The 18,156-nt window shown below is 39.3% G+C and overlaps 1 protein-coding gene across 1 annotated transcript in view; it reads right to left on the minus strand.

Moving 5' to 3' along the window:
- Positions 1-17,675, minus strand: part of SRD5A2 (steroid 5 alpha-reductase 2) — a 33,439-nt gene extending 15,764 nt beyond the window's left edge. Inside the window, exon 1 of the mRNA XM_016218924.2 lies at positions 17,365-17,675. Coding sequence (XP_016074410.1) covers positions 17,365-17,642 — 278 coding nt within the window. The 5' untranslated portion in view covers positions 17,643-17,675. The remainder of the gene's footprint in view (positions 1-17,364) is intronic.
- Between the last annotated feature and the right edge of the window lie 481 nt (positions 17,676-18,156).

Below are 18,156 nucleotides of genomic sequence, written 5' to 3' on the forward strand. Positions count from 1 at the left end.
AGAAAGGCTCAGTTCAATAAAACCACATTTTTTCCTTTGCAATGGAGTGGTTAACCATTTTCTATCAAAGGCAGTACCATAGGAAAAATTCATTGTGAAGTTCCTGGGACTTCCCATCTTGTTCTGACACGCTGGATGTGAGGACAGCCAGGTCTCATTGTCAACCCCCTGCAGATGTCATCTGGTCATAATTCAGTAGCACTATTTAAATTATGAAAAACATTGAGATGATTAGCTCATGAAGACCTAGAATAGATTACGACATTTTTAAGTTTTCTGTTTATATGTTTTTAAATCTTTCTATTTGTGTCCTGGAGTATTGGGAGACCCTGGAACTGCTCACTCACTCATTTTTCCTCTTTCTTCCCGCCTCTATCTCAAAATAAAAGTTCAGTATAAACATCAAAGGAGTTACCATGGTTTTAAGAAGCTTTGAGAATTCTTCTGAGTGATAGACAAGGGACTCATCATTGAAACACAACCTCCTACTAGAAACAGGCTACTGACCTCTGACTCTATTTATTTGTTTGTTCGTTCATTCATTCAAACCCCAGATGATCAAAATCTGAGTGTACAAAGAGACTTGGGTCAACCTCTTGGCCTAAGCAATACCAACTCATTTGAATAACTAGTTTATCTTTTCTTTTTCTTTAAATTGATAAATTTGGTATGGTTTTGGCATTCTGTAGGCACATCTGCTCAGCCACTCATGCTAACTGGTCATGATCCAATTAAAAAAATTATAAATGGCGGCATGGGGCAGTTTGCAGCTTGAAGTGCAAAGTTTAACAAACCTACTAAGGTAGGCTAAGGACAAGGCACATTCACTGCTGAACACAAATGCATCATTTTTCTAAGATGCAATTTTATCTCCTTTATTTCTCATTATTTGCCAAAAAAAAAGTCATGGTTTTCTAACTCCAGTTGTTTGGCTTCATACTGTAGCCCAAATTTACAGGGCTCCTGATGTCTTTTGGAAGCAAATGGCTCTGTACAGCTATGCGGCAGTGAGGCCTAGATGTTGCCATCATTTTGAGAACATTTAAGGAGTTTCCATCTTCATTTAAATATTGACTGGGACTCAATAGCCCCCATCAAAAGGTACAATATTCAAAGATGGGTCCCTCTCACACCATCTCCCTCCTATACCTCTATTTCATTGTTCACTTTGACCCCCCGCCCAAAGAAAATTCTGAGGTCATGGCAGAATTTACTATGTGGAAGTCTCAGACCTGTCATTCAAAAGCATCTGCTGATATCTCCCATACTCTATCCCCTATTGTATAACCTTTGGGCCACCTTGCCAACCACAGCTACATGGAGCCAAAGGACCCTGGTAAAGGAAACCACCATTCTCCTATCATGCTTAACTCTCCACAAGTTTAGAAACTTGTAACACAGGATCCAAAGGTTATTGCACATTAAACCTGAGAATGGAAAAAGCAATAGGGTTACAATGAAACAAAGGAGACTATTATGGACTGAATGTTTGTGTCCCCCCCGAATTCATATGTTGAAATCTAATCCCCAATGTGATGGTATTTGGAGGTGGGGCCCTTTGGAGGTAATTAGGTAATGAGGGTGGAACTTCCATGAATGGGACCAGTGCCCTTATAAGAAGAGGCCAGAGAGCTAACTTACTCCCTTTCTACGATGTGAGGACACAAAAGTCAGCCATCTGCAACCCAGAAGAGGCACCTCTCCAGAACCAGACCTTGCTGGCACTATAATTTCAGACTTCCAGTCTTGATAAATCTGAGAAATAAATTTCTATTGTTGATAAGTCACCCAGTTTATGGTATTTTGTTATAACAACCTGGGCTAAGTCAGTGACACTCTGGAAAGTTTAGGAACACAAACCATTGGGCTTAGTCACAACACTGAGTACAAGCAGAGGCTACTAAAAACCAGCAAGTCAACCAGTTTTGCAACTAATCAAATTAGCAAAGATAAATACTAAAACACCTGCACTCCCTGCAGCCCCAAGGAGCAGAGAAACACAAACTTGGGGACTTCTGCTTCCAGTCAAGACAGAATAATTGGATTTACTCTCTGGGCTAAAAAATAAAAATACAAAACAAGACAAATTACATGAAATAATTTATAAAAGACATAAAGCAATGAAAGACAAGGATCCCCAATAGACAATTTTTTTAAAAAAGTAAGCCTTATAAACAACCTAGCTTAGTGTTTGGAGAGAATTTCCCTTTGGAAGGGGATCCCAGAGAGAAGCTAGAAGATTTCCTGAGATGACAAATAACAGAACTGATATTCCAGTAGATCTAAAATCTAGAATTCTCAGGACAGAGTACTGAAGAGAAGAAGATACACAGAGGTCTACAGAGGGTCCTCGTCAAGTATTCAGCAAAGAATTACTTAGAGCTCTTGTGTGAGAAAAGGATCACCCAACAGGACTGAACGGAACAGTACCCAGTGCTCTCACATGGCCAGGAATAAAGTCCATTCTCACCAGCCAGGTAGAAAAACTCATAATTCTTGGGGCATTGGGTAGAGAATTTAGAAAGGTCTTCCATTCTGAAACCACCTAACAAATCAGATCAAGACCAGAAAAGATCAAATTATTTCCAAGTAACTTAACTGTTTGCCAGAACAAAGCTCAAGAATATTTATAGGAATATAAAAATATCCCACACTCAACAAGGTACAGTGTCTAACCATCCAATCAAAAATTTCCAGGCATGCAAGAAGTGGTAAAACACTGCCCATATTGAGAAGGATAATCACTCAAAAGCAACACAGAATGACACAGATGTTAGGATTAGCAATGACATGAAAACAGCTGTTATAACTGCCTTCCATATGTTCATAAAATTAAGAAGAGCCCAGCCGGTGTGGCTCGGTGGTTGAGCATCGACCCAGGAACCAGGAGGTCACAATTTGATTCCTGGTCTGGGCACATGCCCAGGCTGTGGGCTCAGTTCCCAGTAGGGGGCATGCAGAAAGCAGATAATCGATGATATTTCTCTCTCATTGATGCTTCTATCTCTCTATCCCTCTCCCTTCCTCTCTCTCTAAAAAGCAATAAAATAAAATAAAAACATTAAAAAAAAATTAAGTGGAGACATAGCAGACAGCAAAAAAGACAAAAATCAAACTTCTAGAAATAAAATCTACAATGTCTGAGAAGAAAATACTCCAGATAGAATTAACAATAGATAAGACATTGCAGAAGAAAAGATTATGAACTTGAAGATGCAGCAATAGAAGCTATCCAAAATGAGACACAGAAAAAAAGAATCCAAGGAAATGAAAAGCATCCGTGAGCTATGGGACAGCTTCATACACACATGGGCCTCACAGATATCTAATTGAAATCCCTGAACAATGGAAGAAAGAAGGGGGAATGGGGGTGGGGTGGAATCAAGACTAATGTAGAAAAATAGTCCAAATTTGATGAAAACTTAAACCCACATATCCAAGAAGTTTAAAGAACCCCAACATAAGAAATATTTAAAAAGTTACACCAAGAAATATAATAATCAAATTTCTAAAAACCAGTGACAAAGACAAAATATTAAAAGTAATCAGAGATAAAAAGACACCTGTACAGGACAGAAGAATGGCACAATGAGAGATTCCCCTGGTCTCACCCCTTGAAGTTGCAACAAGTTGAACAGTTACAATTCAACAATGGATTCCCTGCTCAATACATGGACATGGCTGAGAGATTTGCACAAAGAAACACCTGAAGGTGGGTGAGTCTGAATGAGAAAGGGAAGGAGGGAAAGGAAAGGAGCAGAGATGGGTGCCACAGATGCAATCCAGAACTCACTACAAGTCTCAAGAGAAGGGAAGAATCAGGTTGCCGCCTGCACTCCCTGCAGCCCTGCGGAGCAGAGAGATACAAACTCAGAGGTTCCTGCCTGAATAGTCAATATGTGCTATGGCTGATCCCAGTGACTGGGCAAAGAAAGAATGCAAAGGTATGGCGGAAACTGTCTGGCAGTTGGCATGGCCAGGCAAAAAAACAACACCACAAAGCTATGGAACCTGGCTGCCTCACCTCGCCATCCCAGAGCTAGCAGTAGGCCCCAGAAGAAGCTGTAGCAGTGAGTGTTGGCTATCGTGAACATTATCTACAGCCCTGAGAACTGGAGAGGCAGAAGTATTTTTCCCTGAGTGGCAGGTGCACACTGCAACTAATCTCAGCGACAGGTGTTAATATGGAGATGAGGCAGCTGAGGTCTGGCAGTCACCATTACTGGGAGGAGAATAAAGCCACAAATGCACTGGCTGGCCTCTCCCAAATCACCCCATCCCCACCCATCATGGTTGAACCTAGCATTGCCAGCAGTGTCTAGTTGCAGGTGACAGCACTGAGATTTTCAGACAGCACTGGGATTTCACCAGCTCAAAGTCTCATTGCCCACAACATTCCCCCACAGGGGTGGTGCCCCGAGACCGAGGCAACCTAGTCACATTGGAGATGCCCACCTCTCCAGGGAAAATAGGGCATTTTCCACCACCCTACAGAGATTCAAGAAGCTAGAGGGGTGTAAAAGTAACTAAAAGACTTGCGCTTCAGCACCATCTACTGGAAAACAAACAAAAAACTTATCATCAACCTACTGAATAAAGAAAGACTGCCACTCTTAAAGAAAAAAGCAGATTTCATTCCCATAGAGCAGCAATTTTCAACCTTTTTCATCTCATGGCACACATAAACTAATTACTAAAATTCTGTGGCACACCAAAAAACATATTATATTTTTTGCCAATCTGACAAAAAAAAAAAAAAAGGTATAATTTTGATTCATTCACACCAGACAATTATTGCTTTGTTGGCTGTTGTCATTTTTTTTTTATATAATCTAAGGGAAAAGAGGTCAATGCCCCTGACTAAATAATCAGATATTACATGTTTTAAAAATGTTGTCACACCACTTGAAAGTTGCTGCCATGGATGCCTAAACAGAGAAAGACTCCTTCAAATACCATGAATAACCAAGATAATGAGGCACCTCAGAAAGAAAGTGAAAACTCTCCAGAAAATAAACTTAAATACATGAAAATATATGATTTAAATGACAGAGAATTCAAAATGGAACTTCTGCTTGACCCAGCAATCCCACTTCTGGGAATACATCCTAAGAATCCTGAAACACCAATCAGAAAAAGTACATGCATCCTTATGTTCATAGCAGTGTTATTTACAATATCTAAGATCTAGAAACAGCCCAAGTGCCCATCAGTAGATGAGTGGATAAAAGAGCTGTGATACATTTACACAATGGAATACTATGCAGCTATAAAAAAGAGGGATTTCTCACCCTTTGAGACAGCATGAATAGACATGGAGATTATTATGCTAAGTGAAATAAGCAAGTCAGAGAAAGACAAATATCAATGATCTCACTTATAAATAAACTAACAAACAAAATAGGTTTAGAGACATGAAAGCATGGAACAGACTGACAGATCTCAGAGGGAGGGGAGTAGGGGTGGGTGGGAAGAGATTAACCAAAGATCTTATATGCACATATGTATAGTTCATGGACAGTGACAACAGTGAAGTGAAGGCCTGGGTTGGGACAGGAGCAAGGTGGAGGGGGGCCAAGGGGGAAAATGGGGGATGTCTGTAATACTCTCAACAATAAAAATTTTTTAAAAAAAAGACTGCAGTTCTGAAAAAAACTCAACAAGTACAAGAAAACACATATAGGCAGTTTAATGAACTCAGAAATAAAATCAATGAACAAAGGGAGTAGTTCGCCTGGCTGGTGTGGTTCAGTGGCTGAGCATTGACCTATGAACCAGGAGGTCACCGTTCAATTCTCGGTCAGGGCACATGCCTGGGTTTAAGGCTCAATCCCCAATAGGGGGAGTCAGGAGGCAGCGATCAGTGATTCTCTTTCATCATCGATGTTTTTCTCTCTCTCCCTCTCCCTTCCTCTCTCTGAAATCAATAAAAACATATTTAAAAAAAAAAAAAAGGAGTCGTTTACCAAGGAGACTGAAACTAAAAGAGAATTAAATATAAATTCTGGAATTGAAGAGCTGAATAAGAGAGATGAAGGATGAACTAGCAAGCTTAGGAAATAGAGTTGACCAGATGGAGAAAAGAATTAGTGACCAAATATAGAAATCTAGAAATGACAGATGGAAGAAGAGAGAGACTTGAGAGTAAAAAAAATAAAAGAACTCTACAAGAACTATCTGACCCCATAAGAAAGAGCAATACAGGAATAATGGGTATACCAGAAGAAGAAGAGAGGAAGAAGGGAATAGAGAGCCTATTCAAACAAAGGGTCAAGAGAGATTTCCAAAGTTATGGAAAGAGCCAAATCCTCAAATCCAAGAAGCAAACAGAACATCTAATTATCTAATCCAAAAAGACCTTCTCCAAGGCACATTTTATTAAAACTGTCAAAAACTAATAACAAAGAAAGAATTCTCAAGTCACACAAGGAAAAGAAGATGATAACCTATAAAGGAAATCCCATTAAATTATCACCAAATTCTTCAGCAGAAACCCTATAAGCTAGGAGAGATTGGAATCAAATACTCAAACTATTGAAAAGAGATAAATTATCAGCTAAGAATAATATATCCAGCAAAGTTATCTTTTAGATAAGAAGGAGAAATTAAGATTTTTCCAGACATATAGAAGCTGAGGGAATTTACCACCACAGGACCTCAATTACAGGAAATACTAAAGAGGGTTATTCTACTTGAAACAAAAATACAAATGGATACAAAACTATGAATAAAATGAGTAACAGACAGACAGAAGCAGGAAACTGCAACCTTTTTTAGAATAAGGTGTTATACACATAAATATAACATAAAGGTTAAAAGAGAAGAAAACATTTTCAAAAGGGAAGACAATAGCTACTGCAATTTGGAAATGAACTAAAAATAAATAGGGATCATTTGTGACAACAAAATGTAAAAGGGGAGAGGGTAAAGGTCTTTACATTCCATTATCAATATTAATTCATACACATTGATGTGAATTTATTCAGAGTGTATTTTATGTGTTATCTTTTCAGCAAATGACTATATACTTATATCCATCATAGATACAGTCCAAGAGACTAATATTTTTAAGTATATATAATATTCAAATCAATTACAATCAGCCCTCAATTATAGAGCATTTAAGTAACTTCCAATGTTTCAGAGTTATGAATAAAAATACTACAACTTTGTGTAAATTGATGTCTTTCTTTTGTATTATTCTCTTGAGTATTTCCCCCAGGTGAAATTTCTGGGCCAAAAAAAAGTGACGTTTTCAGCTATTGTTAAACTGAAAGTTTGAACAATTCTCAGTGACACAGGGCCACACATACATACAATTTTCTCACAGGCCTAACTACAGTATTTTTAAATCTCTTTTCAGGTATAATTAACAATCAACTGCACATATTAACAATATGAAATTTGACAAATTTTGAAGCTATTATGATTATATCAAAATAAAGAACATATCCATCACCACCAACAGTTTGCTTATACACTTCATAATTTCACTCTTCTATCCCCCCCCCCCCCAGGAAACCACTAATATTCTCTTTGTACTATAGATTAGTGTGAATTTCATAGAATTTTATACAAATAGAATATAAAAGCATACACTCTTTTTACTTGCCTCCTTTCAGCAACAATAATTATTTTCAGTTTCATCTATGTTGTTGCATACGTCAGTAGTTCATTCATTCTTTATTGCTGCATAGTATTCTAATACATGGCTATACCACAGTTTTACTCATTTATCTGTTGATGGACATTTGGGTGGTTTCCAGTTTTTGGCTACTACAGATAAAGCTGTGCCCTGGCTGGCAATGTGGCTCTGTGGTTAAAGTGTCAGCCTGTGCACCAGAGGGTCTTGGGTTTGATTCCCAGTCAAGGGCATGCAATTGGGTTGCAGGTTTGATCCCCAACCCCCATTTCAGGCACATGTGGGAGGGCACAGCCAATCAATGTCTCTCATATTCATGTTTCTCTCTCTCATACCCGTCTCTCTTCTTCCCCCCCCTCCTTTCCACTCTCTCTGAAAATCAATGGAAAAAATATCTGCAGGTGAGGATTAAAATAAATAAATGAATGAATAAAAAATAAATCTGCTATAAATATTTGTATACAACTTTTTGTATGAACATGTGCTTTTTATTATTCTTAAGAAATTAGCTAGCAATGGATAGGTCATATGGTAGGTTTACATTTTTAAAAGACTTTTAAAATATCCAAAGTGGTTGCCATTTTGCATTCCCGTCAACAACGTATAAGAGTTCTAGCTCCTCTACCTCCTCATCAACACTTGGTATTGTCAGTCTTTTTAATTTTAGCCATTCCAGTGGCTGCATAGTTTTATCCCACTGTGTTTTGATTGGCACTTCTCTAATGATGTTGAGCATCTTTCCATGTTCTTATTTGACATACATGTGTTTGGTGAACTCTCTGTTCATGTCATGAGGAGCAGGAGAGATTTAATAGAGAAAGAGAAGCATTTTCAACAAATGTTACTGGAACAACTGGCTATCCATACCACCCCCCCCCCAAAAAAGAACTCTGATTCATACTTCCAATCCTATATAAAAATTAATTCAAGATGGATCTTAGATATAAATGTAAAACTTAAAACTATAAATCTTCTATAAGGACATGTAAGAGAAAACCCTTGTGACTTCAGATTAGGCAAAGATTTCTTGGATGTAATACCAAAACCACAAAAACAAATAGAAAAATTGGACTTCATCAAAACTTGAAACTTCTGCTTTTCAAAAGACAGTTAAGAAAATGAAAAAGACAAGCCATACAGGCTAGAAGGAAATATTTGCACAGCATATATCTGGTAAAAGACTGTATGCAAAATATATATATTTTAAAACTTTCAAAATTCAGTAATAAGGGAAAAAAGGACCCAATTCTCTAGTACTGAGATGTGTTTATCAGATATGTAACTTTGGGCAAACAAAGAGCATTTGCTGAGAGACTGAAGTGAGACCATGCACTGCTGTTAAAAAGGGGCAGATAGAGACAGAGATAAATCAGAGAGTGTACACAGAAATGCATCTTGGGATGTTTCCTCAGATGGGAAAAATGTCAAAAGCAAATTGTCATATTTTCTTCACAGTAACTTCTAGGATCAGCCTTCATGACATATAATGGAAGAATTTTTAAAATGGCCCAGAGCCTGATTTAAGGCTTAGATAGTAGATTTGGATCTTGCGGCATAGATACAAAAAGTATTTGGAAATTAAAAAGAGGAGAGGAATTCAAAGACAAGATGCATGGAGGGCAATTTTCAGTCATAGGCCACCAAACAGGCCCCTTTTCTTGACTGAACATCACATTCCCAAATAAAGGACTTGGTACCCATAAATACTCAGAAAAGTATGTTTATTACCAATTTCTTACCTAAATGTAGCAGAAATTTTCTAAAACATGCCCACTACTTTGCTATAGAATATAACAAAGTTTTATTAGAGAATTAGCAGGGCACTGAATATAAAGCTATGTCATTTACAGTTTTCTTTAAAAAGGACAGGCAAAATATGTCCCACAGGCCAAATAGAGACCACTGACTATTTCTGTAAACCAAGTTTTATTGAAACAACCATGCTCATTTGTTTACATATTGTCTGTTTTGCTTTCATGCTATAACAACAGATTTAAGTAGTTACGATGGAAACTATATGGCTGCAAAGCCTAAAATGGTTACGATTGGCTTTTTACAAAAAAAATGTTTGCTGACAGATCTGAAATAATAAAGGACTAATTCTCACTAAAAAAATAATAAAAATAAAATGGGCAAAAAGTTGATCATTTCTTCAATGTAGTAAAAGTGAAAGGGTCAAGATCTCTAAAGCTTGTTTTACTTTTTTGGCAAACGTAGCTCTATATTTTTAAGATGTGCTTATGATGTCAGCCCATTTACAGTGTAAACTCCTAGCCTCCTAATATTTCTCACAAAGGTTCAAATAAAGGACTTGGCACCCATAAATACTCAGAAAAGTATGTTTATTACCAATTTCTTACCTAAATGTAGCAGAAATTTTCTAAAACATGCCCACTACTTTGCTATAGAATATAACAAAGTTTTATTAGAGAATTAGCAGGGCACTGAATATAAAGCTATGTCATTTATAGTTTTCTTTAAAAAGGGCAGGCAAAATATGTCCCACAGGCCAAATAGAGACCACTGACTGTTTCTGTAAACCAAGTTTTATTGAAACACAACCATGCTCATTTGTTTACATATTGTCTGTTTTGCTTTCATGCTATAACAACAGATTTAAGTAGTTATGATGGAAACTATATGACTGCAAAGCCTAAAATGGTTACGATTGGCTTTTTACAAAAAAAATGTTTGCTGACCACCACCACCCCATTCTAAAGAACCCTCTAGTGCCTCTTAACTGATTCAAATTATGTTTCATGAATGTCCTTAACACAAGATTAAGTGACCACAAAAATGTGGTCTGGGCCTGGAACTTTCCTCCTTCTCAATCTGCAAGAGGAGAAATTTGTCCAGATGATTTCTAGCGTAGGCATTAATCACCATTCTGATTCTCAGCCAATGAATAATGTCCTTTGTGATGCTGATTACTTCTGAATATTTGAGACATCTGCACCTCATATGGGATTGTAGAAATACTGGCAGGGCACGTCAGGAGCCTCAAGTTCCAGTCCCCTCTTTGCCCCTAAGTGACTAAACCTCTTGGTTCTTTGCTTCTGTAAAATGAAGAGGCTGGACAGATGAGAACGAAATTTCCTTAAAGGCCACACTGGCTGCTGTGAATGCCCAAGGAACAGCATCACACCTGGATTTACAAAGGCGAAGGGACTCAGGGAAGGTTTCTTGGAGGAAGTGGTGCCTGAACTGAGTCTTGAAGGATAAGGAGGAATTCATGTGGCCGGAGAACGACTGACCAATAAAGCAAGAGACATCCTATTGAAGCCACCTTTTTTTTATTTTTTATTTTTTACTGATTAGAAAGTATCATTTGTTTCAGCATCTAAACCCCAGGAAAGATCTCTCTAAATTCAAATAGGCTCTAATGTGTGTATTCCACTCTGCTTCAGGTTGTGCATTATGGAAGATCACACTGCCCAGCAACTTTTCACAATACAGTCACATTTTTGTGAAAAGAGATTTCTTTTTCTTTGTCATCCTAATACTAAGGTCACATCCAAGGTTTGAATATGACATCAGCTGCTACAGGCATAGGACACATGATAACCATTGCATGGGACACCAAGGCTGCTTGGGAACATAAAGACAATCAGAGAGTGTTGGACAAAGGGTCATTCCAGGACTTTAGTCAAGGTCAACGAGAGGTGAGAGAACTTTAACTTCAAACAATCTTGACAGTGGGATTAGGTAACATGCTTATGCAGCATTTTCATGTAGTTAAATCATCCAAACATCCACAACAATAGATTCCAAAGGGAGAGGAATTATCTGAGTTGACATAGCAGTCTCAGCAATAATGATTTCTAAGCAGTCGCTAGGTCTCCCACAGTTCTGTCTGTACAGATGTCAGAAGCAGAGGTCATTCATGCATTCAACAAATTTTAGTATCAACTATGTGTAAGCCCTTTGCTGTACACTGAGGACACAGCCATTACAAAATGAGACAAAAATCCTTTTCCCTTTTGAAACTTACATTCTAGTGCATCATCCTTGTATGGAGAAAAGTGCAAAGAGTTTTAACTTCTATCCAACTGGACATAGTGCTGTTCTGAACAGTCCCTAGGGAATATTTTGCAAAAGAGTTAGGCCACACCTGAGCCAGCCTTCGTCCTGAGCCCTTGTCCCTCCATCTTATTCTCTGTTTATTATCTATGTGCAGGACAGGGTAAAGCCAAGGCAGCCTGATGCTTTTTCCTTACTGTACCCTCATTATCAAGCCACACAACTCTTAAATCCTTAAAGCAAAAGTGCTCATAGACTTAGAACCACTTCTGGGACTATTGACTAGGGATATAATCCTAAATTCTGAAAATAATGTAGATGAAAAAATGTGCATCACAGCTTATTTAACCTAGCTCCTTCTCTCCACCCATATCAAAAAAGGGGGAAATTAAATGTTCAACTATAAATTAATGGATGGGTGAATTATCATTTGTACTTGAGATGAAGTCACAAGCCGCCATTTAGATGATATTTCCAAAGACTCTATAATGTGTGAAAATACTTAGTATAAAATTTGGGGTAATCAGACAGAAGTAAAGTGCATTTATATATACTCAACATAACAAGTGTAAATATAACAAGTGGAAAAAATCTCCAAAAAAAAATTAAAACCTTGACTGCTAGTCAAGATGGTGGAGAAGGTAAAGTCTTATCCATTCAGCCACCCTGTCTTTTGATTAGAGCATTTAATCCACTTACATTTAAAGTAATTATTGATAGGTATGTAGTTACTGCCACTTTATTATTTATATTTTGATCTTTTTTTCTTATTATTAAAGAAGTCCCTTTTTAACATTTTTTGTAATACTGGTTTGGTGGTGATGAACTCCTTTAGCTTTTTCTTGTCTAGGAAGCTCTTTAGCACTCCTTTAATTCTAAATAATAGCCTTGCTGGGTAGAGTAATCTTGTTTGTAGGTCCTTGCTTTTCATCACTTTGAATACTTTGTGCCAAGCCTTTCTGGCCTGCAAAGTTCCTGTTGAGAAATCAGCTGACAGTCTTATGGGAACTCCCTAGTACAGAACTAACTGCTTTTCTCTTGCTACTTTTAAGAGTCTCTATTTGTCTTTAACCTTTGTAATTTTAATTATTATGTGTCTTGGTGTGGGCCTCTTTGGGTTTATCTTATTTGGGACTCTCTGTGCCTTTTGGACTTCTATGTCTATTTACTTTGCCAAGTTCAATGAAATCTCTATTAAAATACCAATGGTATTTTTCATATTAATAGAACAAATAATCCTAAAATTTATATGGAACCACAAAAGACCCAGAATAGCCAAAGCAATCAAGAGAGAAGAACAAAGTTGGAGATATAATGCTACCTGATATAAAACTACACTACAAAGCCATAGTAATAAAAACATCATGGTACTGCCATAAAAACAGACACATATACCAATGAAACAGAATAGCGAGCCCAGAAATAAACCCAAGACTATATGGTTGATTAATCTATGACAAAGGTGGCAAGAATATACAATGCGGTAAAGATAAACTCTTCAATAAATGCTGCTGGGAAAACTGAACAGATACATGCAAAAAAATAAAACTGGACCACTTTATTATACCATATACAAAACTAAACTCAAAATGGCTTAAAGAATTAAATGTAAGACCATAAACCATGAAAATTTTAGAAGAAAACATAGGTAGTAAACTCTTTGACACTGCTCTTAGCAATTTTTTTTATATGTCTCCTTGGGCAAGGGAAACAAAAGAAAAAATAAACTACTGGGACATCAAACTAAAATGTTTTTGCACAGCAAAAGGAACCATCAACAAAACAAAAAGGCAACCTACTGACTGGGAGAAGGTATTCACCAATGATACATCTGATAAGGGGTTAATATCCAAAATATATAAGGAACTCATACAACTTAGCACCAAAAAGACATATAACCCAATTTAAAAATGTCAGTGGACCTGAAGAGACATTTCTCCAAAGGGGACATACAGATAGCCAATAGACATAAGAAAAGATGCTCAATATCCCTAATCATCAGGGAAATTCAAATTAAAACCACAATGAGATATAACCTCACACCCATCAGAACGGTCATCCTCAATAAATCAAGTGCAGCAACTATGTAGAGAAAACAGAACCCTCATCGACTGTTTGTGGGTTTAAAAATTGTTGCAGCCACTATGGAAAACAGTATGACGTTTCCTAAAAAAATTAAAAATAGAACTACCATGTGACCCAGCAATTCCACTTCTGTATATTTATTCAAAGAAATCCAAAACACTGATTCAAAAAGATATAGGCACCCCTATGTTCACTGCAGCCTTATTTACAATAGCCAAGACGTGGAAACAACCTAAATGTCCATCAATATGCATATATACAATGGAATATTACTCAGCCATAAAAAAAAAAAGAAAAAAAAAGAAAAAAGGAATGAGCCCAGCCGGGCGTGGCTCAGTGGTTGAGCATCAACCTGGGATCCGGGAGATCGTGGTTCCATTCCTGGTCAGGTCACGTGCCTGGGTTGCAGGCTCGATCCCCAGTTGGGAGTGGGTAGGAGGCAGCTGATCAGTGATGGCGCTCTCATCACTGGTGTTTCAACTCTCTCTCTCCCTCTCATCTTCCTCTCTCTGAAATCAATAAAGATATATTTAGAAGAAAAAAAAAAGGAATGAAATCTTACCCTTTGTGACAACATGTATGGACCTAGAGGGTATTATGCTAAGTGAAATGAATCAGAGAAAAACAAATACCATATGTTTCATCTGTGGAATTTCAAAAACAAAAATAAACAAAACAGAAACAAACTCATTGATACAGAGAACTAATTGATAGTCACCAGATGGGAAGGGGGTTAGGGAGCTGGGTGAAAAAGGTAAAGGGATTAAGATGTACAAATTGGTAGTTACAAAACAGTCCTGGGAATGTAAAGTACAGCATAGGGAATATAGTCAATAATATTGTCATAACTATGTACAGTGCCAGGTGGTAACTAGACTTAGGGGGGATCAATTCATAAGTAATATAAATATTTGTCTAACTACTATGCTATACACTGAAACTTACATAATATTGAATATCAACTGTAATTGAAAGATAAAATTTTTAAAAGTTTTTTTAAACAGTGAAATGGATTAAGAAGTACAAATTGCAAGTTACAAAAATAGTCACTAGGATGAAAAGTACAACATAGGTAATATAGTCAATACTATTGCTAACTGAATAGTGTCAGATGGTACTAGACTGATGGGGGTGATCACTTTGTAAGATATAAATGTCAAATCACTATGTTGCATGCCTGAAACTAATATGATATTGTATGTCAATTGTAACTGAAAAATAAATTTTAAAAAAGAAAAGCCTTGATGAAAATGTTCCAAAACTAACCACTGATATACTTAGGTGTTGAAATTATGGATGTTTTCCTACTTTTTGCATTTTCCATTTTTTCTTTAGTGAACATTCATTTTTCTAATTAAAAAACATTCAAACCTCAATATCATTTTTGAAAGGCAAGGACAAGGCAGCAAGTACAAATATTAAATAGTTTATCATGGTAGCTAAGAGCCTGAATTCTGGATTCAAACTCTGGGTCTGAACCTGGCTCCCAAGTTACTGTATGACTTTTGCTTGCCTCAGTTTTCCACCTGCAAAATAGGGGTGATATTGGTGCCTATCTAAATGTGTTAACAGGAGAATTAGTAGATAATACATGTAGAGTGTTTACTACAGAGCAGAACACCTTGTAAGCACTCAAAATAATGACAGATCCAATACCACAGTGACTTCAAAGAAAGAGCTCACACAGGAAAGGTGAGTAAACATCACATTTTCATGTCTCAGGGACAACTAATTCAGAGTTGTCTTTCAGTGGACAATTTCCCCTCAGGCAGAATCAATACCCAAATCCTTTACTGATACTTTAAATTTTCCCCTGAAGGAGATGAAGAATATGTTGATATTCATTTTATGGGTAATTATCTCTTTGTGTGTGTTTTTTTAATATGCCTGTCATAATTAATTGTACAACGTGCCTTTTGGTTTTAAAAACTAGTCTAAAAATTATGTTAATAAGATTGTCAGAAAACACTAATCATTACTCTAAGATAAAATGATCTCATAAAATATTGTATATGGTGCTAACAGACAGTAAGTAGTAAATTTGAAGATAAAAGTAATTGTCTGAATCATATTTTTCTGTCAAATGTCTGTTCCAAAAAACAGTGAAATCAAAAGACGGTCTCGTATCTCCTACACCCAAAGTCCTTCTTTCTATACAAATTAAAATACCTAAATCTGGGTAAAATAAAGTGGTTAATAACTACACCTTCACTTTGTCGACAATAGACTTTTAGTAAGTATCTGGGGAAAGGACACCCATTTCTGAAATTGTGGTTATTACTTGCCAATACCTCTTTTTAAAAGAGAATTCAGTTAAGATTGCATAAATAGTAAATCTTGACCAATAAAAAAGATCGAGACGATAAGAAAAGACTATAAGGAAAAACAGGTTGAAATTAGTTTCTCTACATTTCCTCCTCCTGAAGTTGGGCATCACTTTTGCCTTAAGGGAGAGAGGATTATGCCTTTCAGCTTCCAGAGACATTCTTTACCCTGATTCCTAACCTAGATTTCCTTGATCTTTGGATCCGAGAAATTCTCTACTCAAATAGAAGGCTGTGCTTCTACTCGGGGTCTTGGCCTGATTTGTCAACCTTCGGTGGATAGTCCATGGACTGTTTTCTCCTTGCATAGAGTACCTGCCTGCTTATTACCATGGTGAAAAGGGCTTGAACCACGGAGTTGCTCAGGCTTAGATTTAAACCCGGCTGGGCACAAGCTGTGTCATCTTCATCCAGGCACTTAACCTTACTCAGCCTCACCTTCTTTGTCTATAAATGCACATCTCATAAGGTCACAATGGTGCAAGATGAGATAATAGATGCTAAATGACTGGGCACAGTAGGCAACTAATCCAGTGTTCTCCCCTTCCCCTGTGTCTTTTTTGGAGGTTAGCAGTCATTTGGATCCTAAAAGCCCTTGGTTTCCTTCCTGTCTGTCTTTCTCAGACCAGAAGACAAAGTTCTTCGGAATTTGGGGTTTTTAATTTAGAAGAACATTTGAGCTCTAAGTTACCTTTGACCCATTCATACTTAAGTCCCATGGGAACTGGAAAGGTAGATTAGTTGGTGGTGAGAGCGGTCCCTTTTGGGTGAAGCCTGAGAAGCGGGGTGCTCTCGCTCAGGCCAATGGGTTCCCATCAGTTCTCTTTCCCACAACTGAAGTCCGGGTCTGGCTCTGCCCACCTCCCTCCTAAGACCCACAAAGATTAAGTTGATCAGTCCCTCTGAGCTGTTTCCTTCTGGAGGTGCGAACAGCTAAACACTCTCAAATCCCTGGACCAGCCCGCCCAGACGGCTGTGCCCAGACTGAGCTTTCCGGGTCCCTCCCGCCCCGCTCCACCTCCTTCCCTGGAGCAGCCGGATGATTTGGACTGGAACCCAGGCGTGCGTGGGGCCAGGGGCAGTGAAGGCGGCGTCTGCCCGCCACCGCTTCTCGGCTCCCCTGTGTCGGGCTGGCAAGCCCAGCCCGCACAGGTGCTGCGCGCGAGCCGGCCCTGCGCTCCTGGCAGCCGCGCCCGCGCAGCCCCTCGGCAGTCCTCGGCGCGCCGCGCCGCGCTCCTGGACACCGAGACGCTGGCCTCGCTCCGCACACCCCGCCCGCAGGGGAAACGCTACCTGTGGAAGTAATGCGCACAAAAGAGGCCCAGAAGCACAGTCGCAGGCGGGCCAAAGAGAGCGCGGGGCTGCCAGACGAGCATCCCCAACGGTACCACGAAGGAGGGCAGCTCCTGCAGGAACCAGGCGGCGCCTGCGGGCAAGTGGGCAGCCATGGTCGGGCTCCCCGCGTGCTTCCCGTAGCCTGAGGGCTCCCCGAAGTACAGTGTCATTGCTCCCAAAACCGCCAAAGTGATGCTGCCTGCCAGCACCGGGCTCTGCTGGCAGTGAACGGACATCGTGCCGTGCTCCCCGCCAGTGGCCACTGCCGGCGCAAAGGAGAGGGCGGCCCCACCGCCCCTTTATGGAGCGCAAGACACCACTCTGTGTCCGCCCCTTAGCTTTGGCTCCCGCCCCCCACCCTGCCTCCCTGCCTCCCGCCTGCGCGCGCCCAGCCCTGTCTCTGCTCAGCAGCAATACCCCTTTCGCAGGGCTGGCGCTTCTTCGGGAGGCAGCCGGAGTGGGGGGAAGGACCAGGGTTTCATGGGGCCAAAAACGTGTCCCGGGCCCCGGGGCCTTTGACTAGCATGTATCCGCGCCTCCACCCACGGGGCCACTCTCTCCACCGCCCGCCACTGCTCTCCGCGTTAGACTGCCCTCCGAAAACTTGTTCCTCACGCATCAACCTCTGAAGCTGCAGCTTCTGGGACTAGACGAAGAGAGAAAACCACCCGAGCGATTGACTTAGCGGGGAACGTCCTCGCGCCCCCGCACACATCTTCTGTGGAGCCACGCGGCCCCTACCCTCGAGCC

Source organism: Miniopterus natalensis, chromosome 13 (assembly GCF_054644295.1).
Source record: "Miniopterus natalensis isolate mMinNat1 chromosome 13, mMinNat1.hap1, whole genome shotgun sequence".
Lineage (NCBI taxonomy): Eukaryota > Metazoa > Chordata > Mammalia > Chiroptera > Miniopteridae > Miniopterus > Miniopterus natalensis.